The sequence below is a fragment of the Taeniopygia guttata genome, chromosome 12 (assembly GCF_048771995.1).
Source record: "Taeniopygia guttata chromosome 12, bTaeGut7.mat, whole genome shotgun sequence".
In the NCBI taxonomy this organism is placed as follows: Eukaryota; Metazoa; Chordata; class Aves; order Passeriformes; family Estrildidae; genus Taeniopygia; species Taeniopygia guttata.
This window is the reverse complement of record NC_133037.1, coordinates 5,894,278-5,921,263: the sequence shown is the minus strand read 5'-3', so window position 1 is coordinate 5,921,263 and position 26,986 is coordinate 5,894,278. Positions and strand designations below refer to the sequence as shown.

The window sequence follows — 26,986 nt, the reverse complement described above, 5'->3', positions numbered from 1 at the left end:
CTAAGTTGTTTGCTTGGGGTTTTTTTCCCCCAGAAATTTATGCTGTGAGTAATTCTGAGCAGTGAATAAATTCAAAGAAATTATGTGCTTTCTACCACTCCTTCAGCAATATGAAGCAAGGTGACATGAACAGAACAAACTCCCAAATATACCATTAGTTCCTCGTGTCACTACAGAGTGCTCTATCTTTCAAATAACAAAATTAAAAATTAAATACAACCTAGAGAGCTCTAAAGGCACAGACAAAAGACTCCATGTTCCACTGTAAGATCTTCCCCAAACCCTACAAATCCCCCAATTTTTGAGATGAGACAGCCACTGAAAGCAAACACAGCATAGCCCGGTGGCACCTGCCAACTCTGAGCCACTCCAGGAACAGAAGCTCTACAATTAAGGAATATTAATAAAAAACAAACCCCTGTGTCCCTCTCCACCAGATTTTTCCACCACACCTCTAGCAGATCCCTCAAGCCAGAAACCTGAGATGTGCTCTGATGAGCATGGGTCATTCCCATGGCACCAGGGAGGGTCACAGAGGGTCTCTTGTCCCCATCCAGGATGGCTTTGGTGTGAGGAAATGGAGATGTGGCATGGCAGCACTGCCAGGAAGGAGTCCCAGCACAGGGAAGCCCCAGGCCAGCCCCCACCACAGCTGGTGCTGAGCCTGTGTGTTTGTAAGAGGTTTTTTGGAAGCCAGAGGGGCCAGTTCTGCCCATGCTCCAAGCAGCCTCAGTGAAGCCAGTGCACTCCCATGGGGCTCTGCTGGGCTCAGACCATGGCTGACACCCATCTGCTGTTCTCCCACCCATTTCCTGGGCTATCACAGGGGAGCAGAATCCTTTCCACAGCTCAGGCTGCTCTTGCCACCCTCCTGCCATGCTTGACCTGAGCCCCCTGAGCCGCAGGGAAATGGGGTCAGCACAGCTCTTCCCTCCTCTGGGGCTGATTCACTCAGCGGCTGCGGGCAGCGAAGAGCCAAAGCTCCTCCACCATCTCCTGCTCCACATCTGAGCTACCTCCAGCACTGCAGGACACTCTGGGAGAAGCACTTTGGAGACCTCCTACTCTTCCTCCCGTGGGCGACAGCAGCACCGAGCCGCCCGCTCCCCAAATTTGCCACTCCTGCAGCCACAGCCGGGTCCTCCCCGCAGCAAAGGTGGCTCTGAGCGCTCTGAGAGCTCCGTGTCCCCCGAGCCCTCCGTGTCCTCACATCACCTCCTCACCCTGGCTCATTAGGATGTTCCCTCCCGCTGCCCCCTCCTCGCTCTCAGCCTCCGCAAGCACTAATGGGCTCCTTGGCAAACAGCGGGCTCGAAGCGCTCCCATTTTCATACTACAGAGAAATGCAAGTTTTATCCTAAGCAGAAGTGGCAGCTTCTAATTTAAGACTATGCCATTTGACCGCTAGGCACAGCAAAAAATACCTATTGCCCATGTAGCTGGTCAGTCAGCTCTAATGCCATCTCAACGGGCAATGGCAAATAGAGGTGACCAACTCTGAACCCACTGACCCTTTCTGACTGTGGGGCTCACTCCCCAGCAGCCCAGATGTGGTTTTTTTTAAGGGTGAAATTCCACTCACTCCATTAATGTCATCAAACAGTTGCTGGGAGCAAGAATTGCATTAAATTATTTGCAGCCAGACTGCCAAGGGAGCAGGCAGAGGGGAGGCAGCCAGGGGCCAGAATCCCACATGATCCCAAACAGGGCTTCTGCTTTTTAAAAGTGCCTGCAGTCTTCCTTATATATGTGCACATGTATTTATGTATGCATCTACATGTGCAGGTTGAAATCATGCACATTGTCGCTGAAGTGAATAGCAAGTGTCTTACATGCATGTCACACACCATGATCACAACTGGTGGGGTCCCACAAGCACTGAGGGCACTGCTGCTCTGCTCCCCAGGCAGGATCAGGACCTGCTGCACCCCACATTGCCTTGTTTCCTTGCTGAAATCCATGAGGTCAAAGCCTCACACTTCCAGGCACCGGAACCTAGGCTGAGCCAGCACAGTTCCACTCCATCAGGAAACATCCCCACCACACAGCTCCAGAGCATGATGAACACAGCTTGATCTGCCTTATTTTTCAACCTTCTGAATTACTAGAATGTGTTTAGCTGTTATACACACGCCCCAGATCCATAATCCCACCCTCAGCAGCTGTTACATTTGCTGTGGTACTTACAACAGATGTTGCAGCTCCATAAAAAGGTAAAACAGTTGAGACTTCCAAAATTGGGGCTGGGAGGGAGTGAAGCAGAGCCCAACCAACCCTGCATCCAGCTGCATCCAGGCTCAGAGAATCAGCCATGGATGCACCAACACACGTGGCACAGAGCCACATCACAGCCTACAGCAGTTTAAGGAACTTTCAAGTGTTGCCATAGTGGCATTAAAAAGCTGTCAGCTTCCTGGGAGACAAGAAGCAGAGGCTGGGATTCAGTGTTTAAAGGATGATTAAATGTAAGTGACTTAAATTATACATTCCCGTTGTTGGAACTGACACCATTTAAAACACACCATCTATTCCCCATTTCCTCTGACACTGATTACTACCCACTAAAAGATGAGCATTCTCTTACAAGCAGTGAAGTAACAAACTAGGGATTTATGAATTGGAGATAATTAAAAGGTTTTGCATTACAAATAGAGTAAAACATTTACATTCCATGGGCCACCTGAGAACACTTAAAGAGTCAAAATGGACATTTTTTACCTGAAAATCTGCCTGCTCTCTAGCAAGGCTGCTAATTGAGGCACGGGAATCTTGCAGCTATTTTACAGTAGATTCACAATCAAACATTTGCTGAGCTTCTGGACAACCTGAGAGAGACTCCCACTGTTAATTCTCCCACATGGAGCTCTGTGAGCTGAAGCTCCATTAAGCTGACATAAAGAAATTGTCTGTTTCTCCTTGATAAATCCACAGAGAGACTTGTAAGCCATTACCATTCAGATTTTCCAGGCACAGAGCTGTAGGATTTCTTGGCTAGCAGTGATGGCACTTTACCAGGAGCATGAAGAAGCAGTACAAGGGATCACCCAAGGCCATGAGGGTATGGAGAGGCTCTTCCCTATCCACCCAGAGCACCCACAGCCCTTCTCAGAGGCCAGTGTGGTCAGCCCCAATTGGTCCAAACTTATGACCTTGTGCAGGATGCTGAAGTCTGCACCCCAGTGACAATGCAGTGAAGGGATTAACACCTCCACTGTGATGGCACCTGCTGGAATTGCACATAAGCACCTCAGGAACTTCAAAGAAGGTCTTTTTAGCATGATTTCCACCCACCCTTCCTGAAATCTGCAATCCAGAAAACACAGTATTGATCTCACTGCCCGGTAGAAATATGAGAAGAGACTAATTGAGCACAGGGATTTCAGGGAAGGAATCTCCAAGGAATCTTTTGATTTGAACAAGAACCATTGGAAAATGCCAGAAGAAAGCTAAAACAAAGGAAAAAAAAAAGGCTAATCCCGGATCTTCCCTGACAGCTTGCTTTTCCCTGCACTCACAGGAGTGCTGGAGACTCAGAGCAGGAGAGGCTCCAGGAGACTGGGATGGGGAACTGTGGCTGCAAGCGAGACGGGGAGAGGATCGGCAACACGAACAGAACGGCAGCAAACACAAACACACGATACACAGCACACAAACAACACTGCAAGAGGCTTTGCAATTATAATTCAAACCAAAATAAACAAGAATGACAGCCCAGTATGAGGAAAGGGAGGATGACAGTGATGGGAGCGGGGCGTGGGGACTCCATCACGTTCACATCTGCTGCTCTCACAGCATCCCGAATGAGCAGCTCCAGAAACAAACAGAGAAGGGAAGATATATGGGACAGCAGCAGCTTCTTGTGATCTACATCCGTGCTTGAAGTTTTCATGACTGCACTGAGAGCAGAATTTATATCCCAAAGCCATGCAATAGCTGACTACACTGCTACTGGTTTTGACCCCTGGCCCCTGAAACCAACTCTAGCAACAGAAATAAAAAGTCCAGCTTGGAAGGGTAATGAGTGAAAGAGACCCTGTGCAGTGGGTGGATGGACAGAGGGCAACAGAGGGGGAGAAATCACACCATCAGCAAGAGCCACTGCTTTAACTGCTCTGCAAATCCTCCAGTCAAGCAGATTCACAATTTCCTTTGCTCTTGCTTCATTACCTCCTAGTGAGAAACTCTTCTCCAATCTGCACCTTGAATATTTTTTTCCTGGCAAATCAAGGTATTTTTCTCCAGTAGCAACTAAGAGCTAATGATCCCTTTTTACAGAAATCTTTTATGCATCAGAAAATGTGTTGCTTGCACTCAGGCTTATATTTCCAAATACAGCTCCTCCAGTATTCCCGCTCCAGCCTCATTTGCTGAGTCTCCCACCTCTGTGGTTCATCCCCAGACTTGCCACCGTGACCATTCTCCCTGTGCCCTGCACTGCCCAGCTCCCCTTGGTGCAGCAGGAAGGGATTTCCAGCCCTGCCTTAGGCACAGAGCTTCTGTAAGGATGACTCAGAGAGAGATTTGAGTCTTTTCCTCAAACCTCAGGAGGGTGTTGGTTTGTTTGGGCTGGCCATGCATGACACTCGGTACCACCCCGGCTGCTGCACCCTCTGCACCTTCCTTTTTTTTTTTTATCCCATCCTCCTCTCCACTATGAACAAAGTGCTCTGGAACTTTTTTGAGAAACCGGTGTTATATTCCTTGATCTTTCATTTTCTGGGTCTTTCCTTCCTCCCTTTGAAGGTCCAGCATGGGCTTTGCTTTGCTCTTCCCTGTCCATGACATCCCTGGGGGATATTGATGGCAATCACTAACGATTGACCAGTGTTCAGAGCTTGCTTAGACTGGATTTTCCTCATAATTATACCTAGAATAATTTCACCAAGCCCAGATGATGTGAATATTGGATAATATCTTCTCTGTTTGACAAAGTCTGTGCATGTCATCACCATTACAGTTTTGGGAGGACTGAAGCAGAGGAAGCACAGAGCACTTCATCTCTCCAGCGTTGCTCTGCTCCTCTGTCTTTTCTCACACATTCCACCTTTCTTTGCAAAAACTTCACCCAATTTAGAAGCTTTCAAGTAAATAGTTTTTCCACTAGAGGGCACAAAGACAATTTCTCCTAAATGGAAACTGATGTTAGAAGAATTAATAAAATAATTACTAACATATCTTCAAAGGCATCTCAAACTTCAATAAATGAACGCTCAATAAATTAAGATGTAGTTCCAGCTCCCCAGGTACTACACCACCATCAAATGTCTCACAGAGACTGAAAACCTAAAAATCCCAAAGTGATGCTACTCTAACAAGATTTCCTATATCACACTAAGCACTTTATCCTCTGATTTCTATGCCTCCTCACTATTTCTCACTAGGCACAGAGCACAACATTAAAACAGCAATGGAAACAAAAACCCCATCCTAGTATTTTCCAAGTTGAATTTTACCAAATTTAGCTCCAAAACATTAAAAAGTTTTGGTTTCCTAGCTCAAAAGAAGCTTTATACCAGTACTTCTGTTTGCAGATACTTTTGGGTCATGGTAAGTCACATGGTAATTTACCCAGCCTGTCTTGCGTAAATTAAAGAGATTTTAGCCTCTAATGCTCTTCTATTCAAACCAGCTTTTTCACCTTTAAACTTTTGTCGTGTAAACTTGCTGCAGGTTGTATCTATGCCCATAACACATTTCACCAGTTCCTCAATAAGGAATGGTGTAAAAACACAAACTCCATGGGAAAGCAACCAAGTCAAGCACTCGGTGACACAAACGAGTGGAACGACAGTGATAATTCCAGAGCATTCTCAAGATCCATCAGCCTCCCCATCCCCAGAGCAGTCCCAGGCAGAGCATGCCTTGCCCAGACCCACCTTGCTGGCTCCTGTGGTCCCTGTGATCCCTGTGATCCCTGCATCCCACGCTGCCGAGGCGATGGGCGAGCGCCCGGTACCCCACGCGTATGCGGGTGTCCACACGCAGCCCCACACTCCCCTCCATGGCCAGCGGTCCCCCGAGGTGCTCCCACTGCTCCAGCCCAGGGCAGGGAGGTTTGCTCTCTGCCTGTGGATTCCCACTGCCTGGAGGGTTTGGCTGGAGCAGAGTCAGCCCCGAGACTTTTGCTAATGGGAGAAGAGAGACAATAGCGATGCGCAGGTGCTTCCTCCCATTTAAAGTGTTTACTTGTGCAGCCCAGCCAGTGACGCTGGTGTGGATTAGATCTCCATGCTGCTTTGCAGAGTTCAAAAGGCAGCACGTAACAAAAGGAACCCTGGAATACTGCTTATTAAATTAAAAGTTGTTTTTTTTTTTCTTTTTAAACTCTGCTTCCTTTGCCAATGCCAAGTAAGAGGGTTTTTCCAAGCATACAATAAGAGCGGTTTCAAATGGGAAATGATACACACCATATCAAAACAAAACACCAATTCTAACACAAAAGCAAAGGGTTTATCAGTGTATCTCCACTGCCTAGGCAGCAGGCTCCTATGGCATGGCAAAGACAATTTCATCAGCCAGCAGAGAAGGCCAAACTCAAGATCCGTGCATGGTGTGAGAAAAATTAAAAAGTCCAAGAGGGAAGGAAGGGTATTGCTAAGCCACAACTGCAAGCTAAGGAAAACATCAGTCCAAAAGAGCAACAAAGGCGTATTTGTTTTATGAGATAAAACAAGCAATTCAACTATATTCCACAGTAAATCATTTGGCTTAGGACTGCAACAGGGACAAAAAAAAATAAAAGAAGAAAAAGAAGGGAGCATCTGAATTTAATTTTGTTTTTCTAAGTTTACATTACATGAATCAAGATCCTTACTAGAGAAGGCAGGCACTCAAATCCATGCTTGGATCTTGTACATAGGAAGTATCAAATGTACTGAATATCTTGCAGTTCCCTCTAGTCAGTGAAAGCCCAAAGATACTCAGCACTTAACAATAAAATAATAATAAAAGCAATAACAATAATAAAAAATGTCAAGGCACTTTTTGTAGTATCAAAATTAAATCCAGCTTCATAGACAACCATATGCAAACATTTCAGTCCTCCCAAAAGTACCGCCTCTACTGTTTGAGAAGTTTCAAATAAATTATCATCATATTTAAGATTCTGCAACCAGAGACTGCACTTCATTTTCACACAAAACTACACCTCAAAACGCCAGACATGCTGAAAACAATGCCACACGCATTCTCATTCAACCCTATTCTCTTAATGTCAAAATAAACACAACTGAATCCTTTTGTCTGAGGGCCGTGTTATTTAATCCTCTCCTTGTGGTTGCAGCTATTTCAGATGTGCTTCCATTGACTTTCCTTCTTGGTTCACACAGACTGAGTGGGATTTGCACTTCCATCTTCTGAGATCTGGTGGGATGATTGCTCAGAGAGTGTCAGATCATTAGTGTAGCTGGAAATGACAATTTCAATCCCTCTTTCTGCTGCTCAATCATAGGCATATGCCAGGAGATAAGTGGCAAGTGATGCTTTCATTGATGCCAGTGACAAAGTAATGCAACGGCTTAAAATTAGCAGGTTAACAGTTTTACAGCTGCTTTTGTGCAGCTCAGCAATGCTGTGTCCAGCTTACCAGACTTTTCTCCTTGAAGCAACATGAGGACATGGGCAGAGGTGTGCAAAGAACAGCTGCAGCAACACATGAGCTCAGCTATTGACTAACAAGTTTGGATCAAACCCGTTTTACCTGTGCTGGAACAGTCTGTCAGCACACTCAGCCCCCACACACCCTCCCTCATCTCAAACAGCAGGTGGGCTCAATAACCTCCAACCACCTTGTCTGTCCTGCACACAAACCTCTGCCAAGCAAAGGCCAAACCATCCTCTACAGTCAGCTCCAAGCTATCAACAAAAATGTGGGCAAGGCACTGTGTGCAGTGTGTTTTCAGGGATGAACTCAAATAATCAGGGTAACTGTGGGAGTCCAGGGCTTCCCTCTGGCTGCCCTGGCAGGTCTGGGACCCTGGCAGGGGTCAGGAACCCCCCTGGACAGAGCCCCCAGAGACACTGTCTGTGATCTCTGTCCATGGAAAAGAGTTTCCAATCTTACAGGATGAATTACAAGCTCTGAGTGTTTGATACAAGTAATAATTAAGTGTGGCACGGGTGCAAAAGTAAAATTTTAGGATTCTAGATAAGGGGTCCAAAGGGGACAAAATGGAGGAAATTGGGTGTGCCTTGTCCTTTTTCTTCATGCCCTCCATGTTTCACTGTAGTGTTGGCATTTTTCTGTTGGTTTAGGCTGGGGACACACTGTCCAACGTAGGTGACAGATATTGGCACGTTATTGTAAATCCAGCACAGGTAGTTTCTGGTATTTAATGTTTGTAACATCCCACTGAGGGCAGAGCCCCACACGCTGCCCTGCAGGACAGAGCTGCGGCAGGGCAGCAGAACATGTTAGAGATAAACAGAATAAACAACCTTGAAACCAGCACAGACGAATTATGGCTTCTGCTTTGGCAGCGGGGCAGAAAGACAGAGACTTTCTACAATCTGAGAATCACCAATACCCACAGATTCCGACAGGTAACTGCTAGGAAATCCCTGCCCCAGATCACTCAGCATCACCGTGAGCAACCCAGCCTGCTCCAGCACACCTTCCATCAGGCCTGCACAGACCACGGACCTTGCGAGGTGCCAGGCAGGAGGAGAGCACTTCTGTGTCCCTTTTACTGTCAGCTTTAGTCTTTAGTCTTGCTGGACACCAGCAATGCATATATTTTATTTTTACGGCTTTCATTCTACTGCTCCTTGCAGTTCCTGAAGTGACACAAGATGCCATTTATTCAGAGGAGATCCACCTAAAAACAATTTAATGCACATTCCCTGAAAGAATGTCAGAACGTAAACAGGCAAAAGTAACTTTGTTTACCAGCAGAGGCTTATGGATGCTGAGAGACAGAGATTTATTACACACTGCCTTGGGCAAGTGGAAGGACAGCAAGAGGAGAGATGAATTTCTGGCTGTAGAGCACCATAAATGCCAAACCCCAAATGAGTCTTTACAAGATCTATTGCTTACACTTGCTCTGAAGCTGCATGAAGGGGGTGGCCAGGGGCTCAAGCCACTGCTGAGGAGCCCAAACATCCTCCAGGACAAGGATGCAAGTGAAGGGCTTGGTCCCACCAGGGCAGAAGGCTGCAGGAAAGCTGCCCTCTCCCAGAGCTGCTGCTGGGCACCGTGTGCTGGTGCATCAAGTCCTGCATGGTTCAGTGGGATTAGGTGGGATAAACTGGGGAGAACATTAGGAAAGCCTTTCCGAAGTTCTTTGTATGACAGAAGAGGACAAATAATACAAATTACAAATAATAACTAAAAGAAAACACATCTGTGGGGAAACACTTCCGCAAAATCCTGAGGTTTTTTTGTTTGTTTGTTTTAAATGGCTGAGACTAGAAGAAACAATTCACCCCCAGAGGACTGCAGCCTGAAAGAGCTGAATCCTGCAAGCAGCAACTCACAGAAGCTGGAAGCCAGCACAGCTGGAATTAGCAAAAAGAACAAATGAAAGGTTTTCATTGTGGCAAATGGGGCTTTGGAGCAGACTGGCAATAACACAATGTTCAAAAATTTGCTGCATTACTTTTATGATTCCTCCCAGCAGCATGCAACAAAACATACCTGAGCTGTAATCAATTTCGTGCAGTCTTATATAAACATTACAAGAATTTTGTCCTCTGTAATATTTCTTGCTCTCAAGGCTGCAATAAATAAGTCAGTTACAACTCTGCTGCCACTGTCTCCTATCTCACTGTCTTAAGTCACTGCCTTTATTTATTTTTTGCTGCCAGTCTAACCACTTCCAGCTTCAACAAACATTTTAAATGTCACCTGTAGCTAAACTCCAGGCAGAATGAAGCATTTTACATTCAAAGGGAAGGAGTGGAGAAAGCATTTTCCACTGTTATCACTATATTCCTTTCATCTCCGATTGCTCTCCAGCCATCGGGGAAGGGACTTCCAGTAGCAAATCTCTCAAAGAATGGCTCAGAGAGATCTGGGACTGGAAAGCTGTGGACACATTGACTGTGAACACTGGCAAGTCCCTTCTCCAGCATCACCCCACTGCTTGAGGAAAGTTCTGGTAACTTCTTACGGAGGCAGGAGAGGACCAGAAAGGGCATGAGGGGCACATGCCAATAATTATCCACCTTTTGAAGGGACAGACCTTCAGAGGTGAGTTCCTCCCTTCAGCCTGTCCTCAGACCCTGCCCCAAGCACCTCATGCAGCAGATCCAGGTGTAACCAACACACAGTTTTAGGGATATCTAAGAGGGGAATGGCCTGGGCTCACCACGGGGTCAGGACTTGAGGCAAAACCTGAGCTGGCCCACAGCCATTCAGAGAGCTCTGTATCACTTAGGCACTGAACTGCCTTGCTTCAGGGCTTCATTTTGTCCATGAAGAAAGGCCATAGGGTGTCAGAACACGTGTCCTCCCATTCCATAGTTCTATCTCAAGGAACAGCACCAGTAATTGCTTCAGGAAGAATCCCAGAGGAGGACAAGTGCACGGCAGTACTTCCCCAAAGATACTTCACCTGGCAGAGGCTGTGCCTCAAGGACCAGCACAGCCAGAAATGTTATCTTGGTATAGCCCTGGTTGGGTTTCTCCAGATCATTCTCTCCCTCTGTTTCACCCAGTGAATAGCAAATCCACCCCACCACTATGATAAAGCACCAGGGAGGGTGGAGAATGGGGGGAGAAGAGACACCTGAGCCAACTTCAAGGGGTTTGCATCCTTTGAGCACTTCACTCATACATAATTGAAAGGGCTGTATGTTTGGACTACAAGAAAGCAGATTTTTTTTTTCCCTGCTACCAGACCCATCACGTGAGGGATGCTGTCATACGATAGCCTTGGGGGAGGTTGGCAAACTTGGACAATTTACTGAGAAGCAAAGTAAACTACTACTGACAGCAAGTGGACCAGAGCCCAGATCCCTGAGAGGTTCTGACAATGGGAGGACTCAGAAAAAATAAGCCAGCCTTGACCTCGCATTGGGGGAGGCCGAGAGAAGCACATGCATGTATTTTATTTCACACTAACCTCTGTTTGACCAGTTATGCAAATAAAGCTCTGCTTGTCCTAAGTACACTGCTAGACACTGAGAGAGAATTTGGAAGAATTCACAATAAAGCCAGGCCTGCTGATCACTGCATTGCGACTGAACTTCTCAAGAAATGAAGTATTAAGCAGGCAAGATTGGCACATAGAGCCCATAAAACAAGGGAAACTGCAGCCAAGAAAAGAAATCCAAGCTCAGAAGAGAAAAAAGAAAAAAGTATTTAAGAATTTGATACATGATGACGATCAGTTCAGCTCCCTGCAAGCAGAGCAGCAGTACCTGGTCCCTGGAGAACACATCCCAAGGCAGTGAGAGCCAGGGGAGCAATGTGCCAGTGCAGCCCCACGTGCCTGCCCTGCACAAACACAGGGCCTCTGCTAATAAAAAGAACAAACCAAGATGTGTCTAACGTGGTTAATGCACCCAGACTGCCTTCAGTGCAGGAGGGATCTGGCACCTCATTTTCAGCAGCACACATGCTGCAGTGCTGGCAGCAGCTCATGCTCCTGTGCTGCTCCCCTTGGAGCAGAGGCTCCCCAGCATCAGCGAGAGATGTACACCACTGATCACAGCCCATTCTGCAGGGTCTGTTACAGAGACTGCTGTCATGAAGATGGCACAGTTAAACCTGACTTCAGCTTCCCCTGGCTTCAATCAGTGCTGCTCAGTCACTCACCACTCAACTTCTCAGCACCAGCTCAGTTTAGGCCTGGCAAATATTCAAGTGAGTTTGGTGTGAACCCTCTCTTTTTCTAATTATTCTGGTTATTGCACAGCAGCTTTCTTCTCACATGGCAACACTTCAGGACATGGGCAGGAAGCTTCCTGAGATTACCACAGTGAATGCTGAGGGGCTGATGAAGGGGTGTCCCTCAGCTGAGGGCAGCAGTGGAAGCTGAACCCCAAAACCTCACACACAGCTTCAGCAAACCAGCCTGTGCAGCTGGGAACAGCAACAGCCCTGCATCCTCTCCACACCCAGGCAGAGGGATGTGCACAGCTCAGGAGCAGAGCAGCTGATCCAGCCCAGGACATGCTGCTCCTCGGGGTGGGTCAGGGAAACACAGCATGAGTCAAGTGAGAAATAAAGAAAACTTTCAGACTGCCTAAGACATTCCCACTCGGAGGCTCACCTGCCCCTACCAGCTCTCCTGGCCATGGCAGAAGATGCTGCCCACTGAGATGGCCAAGGTTTGACCCAAACTTGCCATGGGGAAGGTTCAGCTCAGGCCTCTGTGGCACGAGAAGCTGCAAACCAGCAATGCAGAGGAGAGGGAGTCACTGCTTCAGTGCACTGATCCATACAGACAGCAAGAGGCTGGGGAAGGGAAAAAAAATGCACTAAAAATTCTTCTGACAGGGTGAAAAATGAAAGCAAAGTGAAACACAGCTCAATCTGTCAAAACAAAATCACAGCAAGCCCACTGAAAAGAAAAAAAACCACACAGCTCAGCTCGTAGGCAATAACTGGTACATTTGTTTTCCCGAAGATCAGCGGGTGAGTTAAGTTTGCTAGACAACACTGAGCAGATTTGAAAGGTAATCATGGCAGAAGCACAAACGATCAGATTTACCAGGGACATTTAGGACTTGCTGTTTTCCACCTTGCCACTCGACAGACTCTCACAGAAACACTTAGGGCTGTGCTGCTGAACTACACTGCAGTTTGCTGAACTGAGGGATGGATTCCAAAGAGCCTGATCCACACCAGCTCTGCCCTGTCCCTCTCACATCACCATTCAAGAAGGAGGAAAAATGATGCTTTTAGCAGAAAACAAGTCCCAGATTGGCATGGCAAAAGGTCCCATACAGTGCATTTTTGATCAGGGTAGTAAAGGCCAAGGTAATATTCAGGCTACAGAGAAGCCATTAGCGTGGTAAGAGAGTCCTAACAATGTTCCCCAGAGGGTATTTTGAATATTGAGACAGTCTGTAATTAGTTTAGGTGGGCCAACCTAATTATTCATGGCCTGAGGAAGCATCTCCCCACACAAGAGAAGTACAAGATACATATTTATAGTTCTTTCCTGATAAGCTCATTAAAGGTTTCAGAGATGAATGACCACAGCATTTGACTGTTTTGTTATAACCTGGAGATGCAACAGTAATGAGTGAGCAAGCCAGGAGGACAAAGGCAGGGGTTCCACAGGGCTCTAAGTAGAAGGGAAAAAATCCAAAAAACCACAGAAAAGCCTTCAAACATAGATTCTGTTACACTCCAGTGTGGAGCTGCCATTTGATGCTTCATTTTGAAACAGATGATTATACACATGCCCTTTTACTATAAATGTGTGAACAAGCATTGCAATAAACCCCATTTTAACAAGGCTTTGAGCATTACCAAAAGGAAATAATATAGTGGAAACAGTCAGTATAGTTGTACAACACCTCATATATATTCAGAACTGCATTTGCACATTAAAAAAACTTTAAACCAACCTTCAAAATAATTCTGTATAATATAGAAACTCTAATTTCCTAATGTTTCCATTCCAATTCTAAAATTATGGGAAGTGTATTTAGGAAGAGCAGATTAGCAAAGCAGGAACAGTAGGAGAGATGAAAGCAGGTTTGTGCTGCCAGCAGCGCGCAGCAGTGGCCGAGTGACCGAAGGCAAAGCAGGGAGGGCACCCTGGCCTCACCAAGAGCTGTCTGGTTTTCTTTGGATGGTTGAAACCACCCACCACAAACTGCATTTTGGATGCAGAACTCTCCCCTGCACATGGCACACCCAGCCCCTCCACCAGCTCAAAGCAACTGGGGCAGTTTCAGCTGTAATCCAGCAGCACCCCCAAACCCAGCTCCAGCATCCAAAGTGGAATTTTCCTGTCCCTTGACTGGCCTGAGCAAGTGGCCATCTCTGCTCCTGAGAGGCTGGACTGGTCACTGCTGGGAGGCTGGGCAGAGATCTTTGTCCAGAGGGATCCAACCTGACCCAACCCCAGGTCTGGGTGGCAGCAGCTGTGAAATTGGCACCTCAGCAGTAGTTTGAAACAGCAGAAACTGTCCCAAATGCCCAGAGGGGTTCAGCCCACCCAAGCCGAGCAGCCTGGATGAAATCTGGGTAAGGCACATGAGCAGAGGCTGACTATGGAGCATTTCAACTTCCAAGGCTGCAGCTCCTCACACAGAATTAAAGCACTTACTAGCATGTGTACATTGATAGATAGCAAATTGCAGCAAGAATAATGGGACAGCAAGGGATAAAAAAGGCAAATTAACAAAATAAAGCTGATTCTGATGGCATGAAATTCTTGTAACTCCTAGATTAGCCTGTACTCCATTTATCATCCACTCCGGTTTTTAGTTTGGTTTCTCTTAATTCCAGGGAGGTCTTTTGAGAAACATGGCATTTCTTCCCTCTCTAGAAAAGAAAAACCTCATCTGCCCTGCATATTTTTGAGATTAACAAGCCAAGGTCAAGCTCTTGAAAGGCATTGTAGTGGTGAAATATTTTTCTAAACCACATTTCGGTGAAGGAGGAATTTCATCCTGACTTAGGATATTTGTTTTTAACCTGGGTAGGTTCTATGTCTTTCTTTGGCTTCTTAAACAATATCAACCAATTAGAACTCCAAGGCTTGATAAAATCAGCACCCTTCAGGTTAATGCTGATTACCAAAATGACAAAGATCAAGCACTACAAGGAAAAAAACCAAACAGAAAACCAAACACCACAAAAACCAACAACAACACACCTCAGGATGGACCCAAATGATGCATAAATATTGTTCTATTTTTGTTCTGTCAAAAAGAAAAAAGAATGTCAAAGCCAGCAGTGCCTAAAAATAGTACACAGTACCTGAGCAAAGTGAGGACTGAATTAGTGAGACCTTGCTTATCTAAAATATCCATTCAGAAATCAGTAGAGGATCCTCACAGAGCTCCTGGTCATGGGAGGCAATTAATGCTGGCAGGAATAATCTCTTCTGGCTCCACAGCGTGTGCAGATGAGGACACTTACACAGATGGTTTTGCCAGTCAGGGGATTAAAGGAAATCAGTGTGCTCCAGTCCAGGTGACTGGGAAGGAGGAGATGATGGCCCAGCTACAACAGGAAGGCAGAGTCTAGCAATAGTGGAAAGGAAGAAGAGAGAGGGGAAAAAAAAATAAAAAGAAACCCCAGTATCTTTCAACTGATAAAAATTCCCTAGGAGATGCAGAGAAACCCATTATCTCAGAACTAGACCCTCAAGACTCAAAATCCAGAAATCCATCTCAACCTCGTGGCTTGTGTTCACACTTTGCAAAAGAAACCTGGCTGAACAAATTCCTCCAGAAACTGCTGATCCCTGCAAGCTCCAAGGACATGTAAAGAAACTTTAAAGTGGAAGAGCCACAGAGGAGGGGTGTTTGTTTTTAAAACCTGCTCCCAGGCTGAGACCCTGGATTCAAGACCAATGTACACAGAGGTGTTTACAAACCTCCCCAATGAGGATTTTATAAACGGAAGAGCTGAACTGTAGCCTTGAGAGTTCTGAGCATGTTACCACATTCTTCCTGTCTCCAGAGGTGACCCATCTCTTGCATGTCATTTCAGCCTCGCACACAAACGTTAATTTAAGGCCAATGACTCATGATTCCTGTTTTCCAGAACATTCAAACCAATATTGCAAGGAAACCTGTTGTGTTTTTTTTCTCCCCCATAGCCCGAGTGGCTGGGTAAGAACAGGAAAGGCAGGAAGAAGTAAAAAATTGAGCAAAAAAATGGATAAACAGTTCTGTTAACCTTTCCTGAGCTTTCACAAGGGATGAGCTGCAGAAGGTGCCCCATGCACAGGTCATAGGGTGTGCAAAGGCTTTGCATCAAAAGGCCAAGGTCCCATTGAAAATGCAAATAAAGCCTGGTGGATGTGGAGCAAATTGAGGACTAACAGATGCAAACAGCCAAACTCCAACATCCCAGATGCACCATCACACACTCAGCCCCTTCCAGGAGCTCCACCATGCTGCCTGGCTGCTGTGAGCTCAGGAGAAGAATATTAGAAGTTTTTGTTAGTTCAAAAAAACAAGAACATAAAACTGCTGCGCTCCACTATCACTGAACCTTCCCATACAGGGGAAGAAAAAGGAGAAAATAACAACAACAAAATGCAGCTGATCACTTAAAAAGGCTGGGGGCACAGCAGTATGGTTATCTCCAGCAGAGTAAAAGCCCTCCCCAGTGAGTCCCAGCCTCCAGAACAGTCCCAAGGAGCACAGTGCTCCAGCAGAAGCAAGGACCTGCTGCAGATACCAAAAACTCCTGGCAGCTCCCAAAGCTGCCATTTGCAGGAGGCCAGTCTTGGCTTCAGCACTGTTTGCACATCGCTGCTGAGGCTGGAAGGTTTTTAAACACTCTTGTGACTTAAAACAGTGCAGAATCAACAGGCCCTGCAGGTGGAAACCCATCCAACAGGCCCATGCAGGTGCCTGGGTGTCAGCCTGAGCCCCTCTCTGCCAGGACCATGATCCTCACAAAGAATAATATGAAAATGCAGTTTTTGCAAGATAAGGTGAAGTGGGACCACATCACACCCCACAGTTTGTAGGGACACTAAGGGCCACCTTTCCCATTCCCTGGGGATTTCACAGCTCTGTGTCCTGCTCCTGCAGGTGTAACCTTGGTGAATTAATCCCAGGAGATGTATTTGCCATCCATCAGAAAACAAGCAGATAAAGTGATAAAATAAAGCTACAGCCAGCCTGCACTGCTGGCAGAGAAGAAAGCATGCAAACATTCAAGGCACCTTCAAGGACCTCCCATCAGCTGTTTTTCCTTTCTGAGGAGCGTCACCTTTTCTGAAGACATTGCAGAGGCTGTAATTCCAACCAAAAGTGACATGACTTCATTTCCTTTGGAAAACAACAGCTCTGCCAGCCCCTCCTTCCCTTGTCCTGCACTCTCATGAGCAAAGTGCTCGGATCTCCAGGAAGGGGGTAAGGTCAGAAGCAAACGCCTGAATTGCTCCCAGATTAGCAGCCCAGAGGGAGTAATTCCAACAGAAAGCATTTCTAATATTCTTGGTATTAAATGCTTTTGGCCAAGATGAAATTTGTTAAAGTTGCACTTTTTGTTTCTTCGAAGCTCTGAAGTAATTTCTTTCCCCAAAGCTGCCTCCACAAGCTGAATCTGTGGGAAAATAAAGATTTCACACACAGAAACCAGCACAGCTAAATAATAAACTCAGGCAATTGCTTACATGTTGAAGCCTGATCTATTATTCTCCACAGAAGCAAAGCACCCACATAGAAAATCAAATTGTTGCCCCAAAATTGATGTGTCACCCTAATTTCCTGAGATCAATTCCAGATCAGTCAAACCCTTTTCTAAAAACAAATAGAAAAACTGAATGTACAATCAAGCAAACATCTAAAAAACCCTTCACTATAATTTGGCTGGACAAGAGCAGCTGGTTTCTACCCAACATTTCTGAATTCTTTTATTAGGATCCAAGAGTTCTTAGACAAGGTTGACAGGACCCCATTAAATCACTGAATATTAACTATCCCATTTATTACATTTTGCCCTTCCCCTTCTTTCCAGCTCAAATCAGTATTTTCTTGTTTCTTTTCTGTGCTTTTTATTTCCCAATTTCCCTGATCCTCCAGACAATTAATTTCTATCACAATATTGGATGGGAAGCACCTCATCTATTAAAATGCCATTGGTTCTGTAGGTGATTACTTCAGAGAGGAAATAACATTCCTGCTCTTTTTCTTCCTTCCCCTCCCTCTACAGCTTCACATTTTCTCACAAGGAAAAGGGCACTGTGCTCTCAGACTGGAACTGATAAAAACCACCATGGAGCAAAGAAAGGCCTAAAGGCTGAATGAACCAACTCTAACCCCTGCAGAAAAATACTGTTTTCTAAAACTAAGAACAGTACCTGGGGAAGATCCTGGATGAAAGAAAATAAATCACAGTTCTTGGTTTGACTTTTTTTTTTTTTTTTTTGGTGCCAGCTGGAATTCAACCCACTTTGATCCACCAAGTTTTTATAATCTAATGCAACAAAAATCTCCAAAGAAAACACAGTCAAAAAGAATGTTTAAACCTCAGGAAAGCCTGGCTTGACAATGCTTCCAATCTTTATAAATGAAAGAAGAGCCATCGAGTCTTGGACAACTGCTGATAGGAAAGTGTGGGAGAATTCAGGACATCCATGGGCTGCCTGATAGTCCTTGGCAGAAAAACACTGAGAAATATTCCCAGTGCAGTGATTTCATGCAGAAGCACAGCAGTATGATGACTGATGGCCACATAAAACCAATAAAGACAAAGATATTTTAAATGTTTCAGATTATTATTTTTTAAACAGTTCAGCAGAGCTTCCCACCCAGGAACAGACATCCCCCAGCACTCCTGCAGTCCCTAATTATGTTTTTTTGGCTAGGTGGAAATCATGGCTTGAACACAGATGGATAACAATTATAGAATCACAGAAAGCCCTGGGCTGGAATAGACCTGAAAGATTATTTGGTTCTAAGAACTGACCAAACAGGTCTTGGTATGACAGCAGCACCCAGAATGGAGCTGCAAACAGTTCCAGAAACAGTGGGGAAATGCAGGAGGAATCCCTTTTCTATCTATCCCTTCTCTTTTACAAACCATTGATGCTCTGATATTTCATGTTGAACATCTCTGCTGGCAGGGAGAGCATCCTGGAGGAGCAGGGGAGGCTCAGAACACAGGGTGGAGCAGTGACAGCAATTCCTCCTGACGTGCTTCAGAAAAACCTTCTTCTTCCCAAATCCAAACTTAATATTGATCTATGTCCTGAAGCATGAAGACATATCCCATCCAATATTCTTCCTTTCAGAGGGCTGGGTTGTGTTTTGGGTAGATTTTTGCCTTAAATCTCTGTTACTCCAACAGTTCATGTATATTTAATTACTGGCATCATCTCAGACATTGAATTTTGGCCCTCAGTAACACCCCATGGCAAGCAGCTCTGTGAATTAACAAGGGGGAAACCATTCCCTGTTTCCTTTGGAGTGCAATGTTAAAGCTGCATAGCTAAATTCCCAGAGGCCAGGAAATGAAAACATTAAATATTCTAATAACATCAATAAAGAAGTCATGTTTTACATATATGTCATTCTAATGAAATATTTTTCCTGTTTAATCATTTAGTGTTAATGCAACTCATGCTGCTGTTAAAGGTTCACACACACAAAAAAAAGAGAAAGGAAGGATCTCACATGGGAATCCCATTCAGGATATAACATAACCAGGCAATCACTACTGCAGACACTGAAAATTCACATTTTCTAGTTTTGTTGATTCTAACTAGAAACATTTAATGGCACAGCAATTATATAAATTACCTGGAATACATAACATTGCATTTATACATAATAAATGAACTGTTGCAGAAGAAATGCCAAGGAAATATAACTAAATTTTATTCAGTTTCATTCCTTAATAGAAAAGAATCAAAGGCCATGTAATGCAGCAAAATGATAAACAAAATCACTTTCTGTAAGACACTTCTTCTCACAGATCTTTCCTTAAATCTTGGCAATTAAGACATTTCCAAGAGGTTGGGGACTGCAAACCAACGGGTGCATCTCTTCTGAAACTGACTCACAAAAAATTCAACTTCCCCACTCTGAGATGCAGCAAAGTCCTGGGCAGCCTTAGCTAAAGTTGCCAGATTAGCAGCACCATACCTACATACTGTTAAAAAAAGTGAAGGTGAAAAGGAAATTCCCCATTTAAGAGCTGTCACACAAAATGAAACAACCCCCTTCCATTCCATTTAATTCAAAAGGAGCTCTCCCAACACAAGGCAAGGACAGATGCAGAGTGGCTGAGGTTGTCTGGCAGGAGCAGACAGTTGGTCCAAAGCTGTGAGAGTTTATACAAACATGTTCAACACAGAATAAGATTTCTCAAGGGTGACACAGATGCCCAGACAATAATCAAGCAGATGCTGATGTGATGGTCTTGAATTTTTGTGTCTTTTTAGATGAGAGATGGGGCAAAGGGCAATGAACATGGAAAAGAATTGAAGCACCACAGAAAAAGGTGAGAACAAGACTCACCTCCCAGCATTGCTGCCCAGACCACCAGACACACACAGACATCTCATCCCCTGCGCCCTCTTGCTGCAGACACCTCACATTTTTAATATTTTTGCATTAGTCTATAGGAGAACTGCTCCAATTTTCCAACAAGCACTTTGCAGCTGCTCCCAGAGCACCCACAGCAGAGCCCTGATAGAAGGTGGGCTCCATCTGTTTGGTAAAGTCTTCTTGCCTGGGCCAAGCATTCTCCAGAAAAGTGAGTTTGGAGTGACTGGCATTACTGGGGCCCCCTTGCACAAAAACTGTTTGTATTTTACATTGCCTTGACAGTAAAATACCCAGTATTGCTGGGTTTCTGCCAGACCACTGGAACAGATCACTTTGCTGGAGCAAAAGCTGCCCTGAACATACAACTGAGATGAGATTCCCATGTTATGCAGCACCACAGCTCTTCTTCAACCCATTCCTCACAGTGAGATTTCAAAAGCAATTGCAGTCTAAAAGATGCTTCCAACTCTTTTTTTGTTTTGTTTTGTTTTGTTGGGGTTTTTTGTTTGTTTGTTTTTAGAAATGAAACCTCTAAAAGGCCAGCAAACCACTTATGGGAAAGCACAGACTTGCAATACATACACATATTCAAGAAAAATTAAACCAGAAAAATTAAATAGGCTTCCATGTCAGCCAGAAGAACAAAGTATCTAACCTCAGTCTTCAAAGACAAGGAAATTCAGAAATACCATTGTCTCTCCTCTTACTCATCCCTGCTGTGCTGGGTTGCTACAATCCATGAAGGCCATTCAAAATTAAAGAGACCTCCAGAAAAAAATTCATCTCAAAAGGGATATGTTAAAAACCAGCCCGAGGCAGGTTATGTGGTTGAAATGAAATGCACAGCATCCATCCCGAGTGTTGTATATGCCATTCCTGAATTGCAACAGCCACACTCATGTGGTTACAATTTACAAATTAGCACTAGGTAAAGTAAGAATTTCCTCACACCTTGAAATCTGAAATAGCAGCAATTTTTCCCACAGTCAGCTTCATCAGTACATTTCCTCATAGTGACAGTGATTTGGCCAATATTTAAGCTCTCAGTTCTGTTCCCCTTCCCTTTGGTGGCAGCCTGATGTGCACTGAAACCAAAATTGTCACTGGGGGGTGGAAGCAGCAATCCTGGCCCTGTCTGGCCCATTCCTGTCGCTGTTTGTGATATGTCAGATGTTTGTGCAGTCACACACAAAGTCAGGGTGCAGAGCAGGCAGGGAAAGCAGCTCTGCCAACAGAGGTGTGCAACACCAGCTCTGGCCAGGGCAGCAAACACAGGGCACAGCATGTGAGAGGTCACACCTGAAAGGAAGCACATAAACCCCTCTTTCTCATGGCAAGCTCCAAACTCTTTGCCTGGGGGCAATGCCCTCTCAGTCCCCTGCTTGGAGCAGGAGGGAACAGGGAATGACTCAGGACTGCTGAGAGCAGGGCATTTATTATTTATTATGTATTTAATTACAGCTCTCACAGTCATGTCTGTAGGGCCTTTCCCAAGGCTCACTCAGGTACATTCATGTGAGAGAGACTTCAGTGTGGACAGAGCAGGAAGGTGTTTTCAGCCACATCATCTGGGAAATGCAAAAACACAAATAAAGCCCTTTGATTGAAGCCTCTCTCTACCACAACCTAGGTCAGGAACCGTGGTCTCTTGCTGTCTGTGCAGAATGCTCAAATGCCCCTCAGAATTTATACAGGGCTGGTTGGGCACAAAACCAGACCCACACAGCTTTCCCCAGGACTCAAGATGATATAAAGCCCATCAGTTCACTGGGACAATAGTAAAACAAAACATCCCCTAAACTCAACCTGCACCAATCCCCACCCCACAGTCTGGCCTGATATGGACAGATTGTCATCCCAGGACACACTCCTTTCATCTTCCCATGCACCTGGTGGCCTGGAAAGGGACATCTCTAGCCACCACAGACCTGTGACCTAGTACACGTGGGCCCAGTCCCCAAAAGGTGGTTTTACACATTGTAAAATACCATCTGTGCCAGGAGACCCTACAGCTTTATCATCCTCATTTACTTCCACCACACAAGGTCCTCACCTGTATGGTAATATTTTCTTATTTAAGCACTTTTGTAGCTTGATTCCAGTATTTGTGTGCATCACTCAGGCTGTCTGCTGACATTTGCAAGCAAAATGCCAAAGTGCTGCAGGAACTTGTACTGATTTGTAATGAAATGGCTTTGAACCAACATTTTCATCAAAGGTGATTCTGCCTCACCCTTTTGCTAAACACGAAGTGGTTTCCCTGTTGGGAAAGATAATGAATACTAGAAATAAGAACAATTTTGAACAGAAGCTCCCAACAAAACAGAAAACCTGGAAATCACCTGAGGAAATCAACTTTTCATGCCTATCAGATTTGAACTGTTGGATAAGCAATCTTTATCCAACAAATCAGTGCTAATTTCTCGTGCCCATCTCAAGGATGACCACACTCTTCTCAGCTATTTATGCCCAGAGCTGAGCTAAACATTGCCCTGAGGAGATACAGGTAACCCCTCAGCAGCTCTTGGCACCAGAAGCATCTCTGCTTGGCAGAGATGGAAACCTAAAATACAAACATATTCATACTTACACACACTTAACTCCATCAACAGTCCTTCCTGCACATAACAGTGCCCCACAGCAGAAACAACCCTGCTTCACAAACACTACAAGAACATGACTTTCCCTTGGGAGGGAGGCAAAGAAACACCTGCAAACATAAAAAAATAAAAAAAAAGATATTTCATACAAAATTTATACTGAGCTTGCCAGCTACTACAAATGATTTTTCTGAGAAGTGGTGGTTACAAGGCTAGCCAACAACTTCTGAGTAAACCCTGTAAGTCAATTAAATACTGCTGTGATACAGAGTCATGGATCATCCACTGCCCAAAGAGTAGAACTGTTGATTTAGTCAAAGGCAGCAGTCTTGTAGTAAATACATCACTGTGTCCTGCCAGACGACTGACTGGTATCATTAGAAAGTATGTGTTCCACCAATTACAAAAATTAATTATAAAGCCATGTCAGGTCACTGGGTGGGAAAATAATCATTTCACTTCACAACATGAAATGAGAGACAGTGCCCCACCTTCATCAGCATGCAAATTGCAATGGATTGCTTGGGACTAACCCAGCAATCTCCAGTGCTGGCAGGTGCCCAACCTAACCCAATATAGCCCTCAGGTGAGATGGATGAACACCACCTCCTGAGAATCCAGTCTGGCAACAAGGAAAATGCAGCAGGGGAAGAAGGATGGCAAAGAAAAGAAAAAATACAGACCTAGAGAAAAGTTCGGTAGTAAAATTTCTAATTCACAAGGAGTCAAATAAAATTTCAAATGTAACAAACAGTTCCTGAGCAGGGAGGGACTGATAATATAAACACTTGCTCTGAGCCAGGACCATGTGTGCTGATGGGATACCAAAAAAAAATCTCTGAAAACTGCTGCAAATGGAAGCTCTGCTGGAAGACCACCCCTTATGTATTTGGGAATAGGCTGGTTGACTGCTTTTCCTCACTAACGAGTTCTGATAACAGAAAAACTTTGGCAAAATTTTGTCATGATGTTATGACTTCAGCAAATCAGCACTACACATTTCTGAGGTAAGATTCCCAAATGTTTCAGTCCAGGAAGGATTTTGCACCTCCTCTGACCAACCAGGAGCTGAGATACCAGATTGGCCCCAGGTCAACAAGCATTTTGCCTAAGGTCCAGCTGTGCTTACATACCAGAAAAAATAGGAAGACTACAGAGATTTCAGTGGATAACGTTACACAGATATATATATATATCCTATCTTCCAAATGGCAATTAGCCTTCTCCAAACCAAAGCCTGCTGCCATTTACAAGCAGGTCACCTCTCCTCTCCCCCAGATTTACCAGGAATGCAGTTGATGAGGTGCCCAATTCCCATGTGATAATCTAGTTTTCCCCAGGTGATGGGTGCTGTCCTTGGGGCAGCCCTCCAGACTTTTTAAATTGCCTCTGCAACATGAAAGGACAAACCTGGGTTCTGTAAGACACCTTCATCTTCCCTCTAGAGTGTGTACTTACAAAAAGCATAGCACATTGACAAGCACGAACATTCATTTTAAAGGTCTAGTGAAGAAACTGGATAAAACAAAAAATACCAAAACCAAACCCCAGATACTGCTACACACCTGCAGCCCTGAGACACAATTTATTACATTCGGAGCAGCTGTGCACATTGAACCTTCTTTTATTGCTTTGGGGACTGGCATCACAGCTACCTTCAGTTTGACAAACATTTCCTCATAAAGCTGGCTCCTGAGGAACAGGATATAGAGATCTCATACATATCTCTGTGTGTCTGTATGTGTATAAAAACAATAATACATTTCCATATGATAGAAGCTGACATTTCCTTATCAATGCAAATAGCCCTGCCCTGCCACTCCCTGAGGCTACACGCTGATGGGAGTGCTGGGAGCTGTGGATGTGAGGAGTCTCACACCCAGACCACCCTGACACACAGGTAAATTCACTTCACTGCTGCAAACCCAGGCTTTTTCTATGTTAATTCTTGAGCCCCTGCTTTGATCTGGCTTTGGTGTGCCAGGGCCATTGGTAATTGCCCACTCCACATTCTGCTGCTGTGCCCAAAAGGCCCCTTTCATGTTGCAGATATGGGGGATCAATTTGCACCTCAAAGCACAGCAGGTTAAAAATCTTCTGCCTGGAAAACCATAGAAATAAAATGATGTTATGCACATCCCTGTGTTAAAAGCTGCAAGAGATGTCAAAACATTTCCCCTTTAGGACAAGGGGAAATGGCCTCAAGGTATGCCAGGTGAAGTTCAGGCTCTATAGCAGAAAAAATTTCTTCACTGAAGGAATGTTCAAGCATTGGAACAGGCTCCCCAGGGAAGCTGTGGAGTCACCATCCCTGAAAGTGTTAAAAAAGGAGGAGACGTGGCACTTCATGACATGACTTGGTGGCCATGGTGGGATTTGTTTGAAGGTTGGTCTTGACCATCTTGGAGGATTTTTCAAACTTTAATGATTCTATGATTCTAATCAACTTTGCTTTCCTTTGCAATGGTTAATACACCCCACACAAGCACTCTCACATAATTATACAAGTTAAATCAAATAAATCAGAGGTGCTTCCAAGCCCTGACACAGCTCAGAAGCCTCTGGGTCCCAAGGAGCCTTAGGGGCAGCGTTCTCAATTTTGCACAGTTGCAGGGAGCTCTGTTAAATGCCCTCACTGCTCTGCTGCAGGTGCATGGATGGGAGCTAGCTCTGCTATCTGGCTCTGTCCTTGGGACAAACTTGCCCAACCTCATGTCACAGCACAGCTTTCCCACTCCAGGCAAGACTGGGGAGGGCTGAGCTTCTCCAGAGGCCCTTGGGAGCAGTGTTTTACAGCCCTGCTCGATTTTTTTCCTCAGTGCCTGCTTTGGAATTGCTGACACAGCAGGGAAAAGGCAGAAATCAAACTGGCCCTGTGTGCAGCACAGCTGGACTGTGCTCCAGAAGGGCTGCTCCTCATTTTGGGCATCTCTGCACCCAACAAATCCACACCAAAGGGCCAGGCAGGGCCTAAACTGGCTGTATAGGTACTTTTCCATCAAACTGTACATTTGGGTTTTTTGTAGTCCTGAATTTTCACCCCAACTCCCCTCTAGGAAATCATGCAGTGCAGGAGCTAGAGGCTTAGAAAAGACAGCTGCTCTCAAATCACCTGGGGTCGTGCACATCCCCATCCTCCAGATGACAGCAGTGACCAGAAGCACAGCAGACTTAATTTCCAAAATCTCACATGACCACAGGCCACTGCACCAACAGTCACAAGCCATCTCAGATGGTCTGAAAGCAATTTCCCTTTTCTTCATTGCTTTTAATAGGTTTGAGGGGTTTGTTTGTTTTTAAATGAGTAACTTGCTATCTATTTTCCATCCTGATTTGTCTTTCACATGTTTGTCTTTGCTTATGGAAACAACATTTCATTTGTCCTTTTTATGAAGTTTAAAATTCCAAGTTCTGTCATATTTTTAATCAACTGTCAGTATTAATTTCCTCTGCAATTCAGACAGTTTACTTTTATCAGTTTTTCGAGCTGTATTCCCATTCACTGAATGAGCCTCAAACATACTCATTTCCTCATGATGAATTATTTTTATTAGAAAAATTCCTTTTGAAGTACATGTCTTTTCTGGACGTTTTCCACCTCTTTTGGAGTTTCACCTTCTGCACTGGCTTGTCAGGGCTCCGTGCTTGCTCCTCTCCAGCCCAGCTCTCTGCAAGAGCATGCAGGAGTGCTTGGAGTATCTTCCTATCAACAAATGTTCAGGGGAGCAAAACATACTGGTTTATCTGGTTTTGCTGCTGAATCTCTAGCTGCAATCTGAACTGGTTTAGATGGTTAATAAAACATTAAAGACCAAATAAATGGGAGCATTTAAATCCAGAGTTATGCAAAGACATTCTTTACTTTCCAGAGTGCCTACTCCATGCTTTCCAAAGCTCTGATGAGAGCCTGCCTAAAAAGAGTCTCTAAACATGGGCAGGCTCACAGAGCAGTTTGCAAGCCCAACAGTTTTCAGTCATTTTAACACCACCCAGCAATGGCCACGGCAACACTCATGAGGTGCTCAGCAGCTTTTGAAGAAGACCAACAAAATCATTTTACTCCCTCATTTGTTATTAATTCCCAAGGGAATTCTGAACAAACACATACACAGCACAGCTATCTCTGGAAAACTTTCTAGCAAAGATCAGATGCCAGAAAGGCCTTTATGAGTAAGTCCAAGAGTTTCCTCACAAAATTACTAGAGGAAAAAAAAAAAAAAAACAAGCAAACCACAGCCACC

At 44.9% G+C, this 26,986-nt stretch overlaps 1 protein-coding gene across 28 annotated transcripts in view; it reads right to left on the bottom strand.

The window, feature by feature from the left end:
• MAGI1 (membrane associated guanylate kinase, WW and PDZ domain containing 1) overlaps window positions 1–26,986 on the bottom strand; it is a 325,672-nt gene that overhangs the window by 274,603 nt on the left and 24,083 nt on the right. The window contains exon 1 of one of the 28 annotated variants that reach the window (XM_072934695.1): window positions 5,877–6,133. The exons of the other annotated variants lie outside the window; for them this stretch is intronic. Coding sequence (XP_072790796.1) covers window positions 5,877–6,003 — 127 coding nt within the window. The 5' untranslated portion in view covers window positions 6,004–6,133. Of the gene's footprint in view, window positions 1–5,876; window positions 6,134–26,986 lie in introns of those variants that run through there. 28 annotated transcript variants of the gene reach the window in all.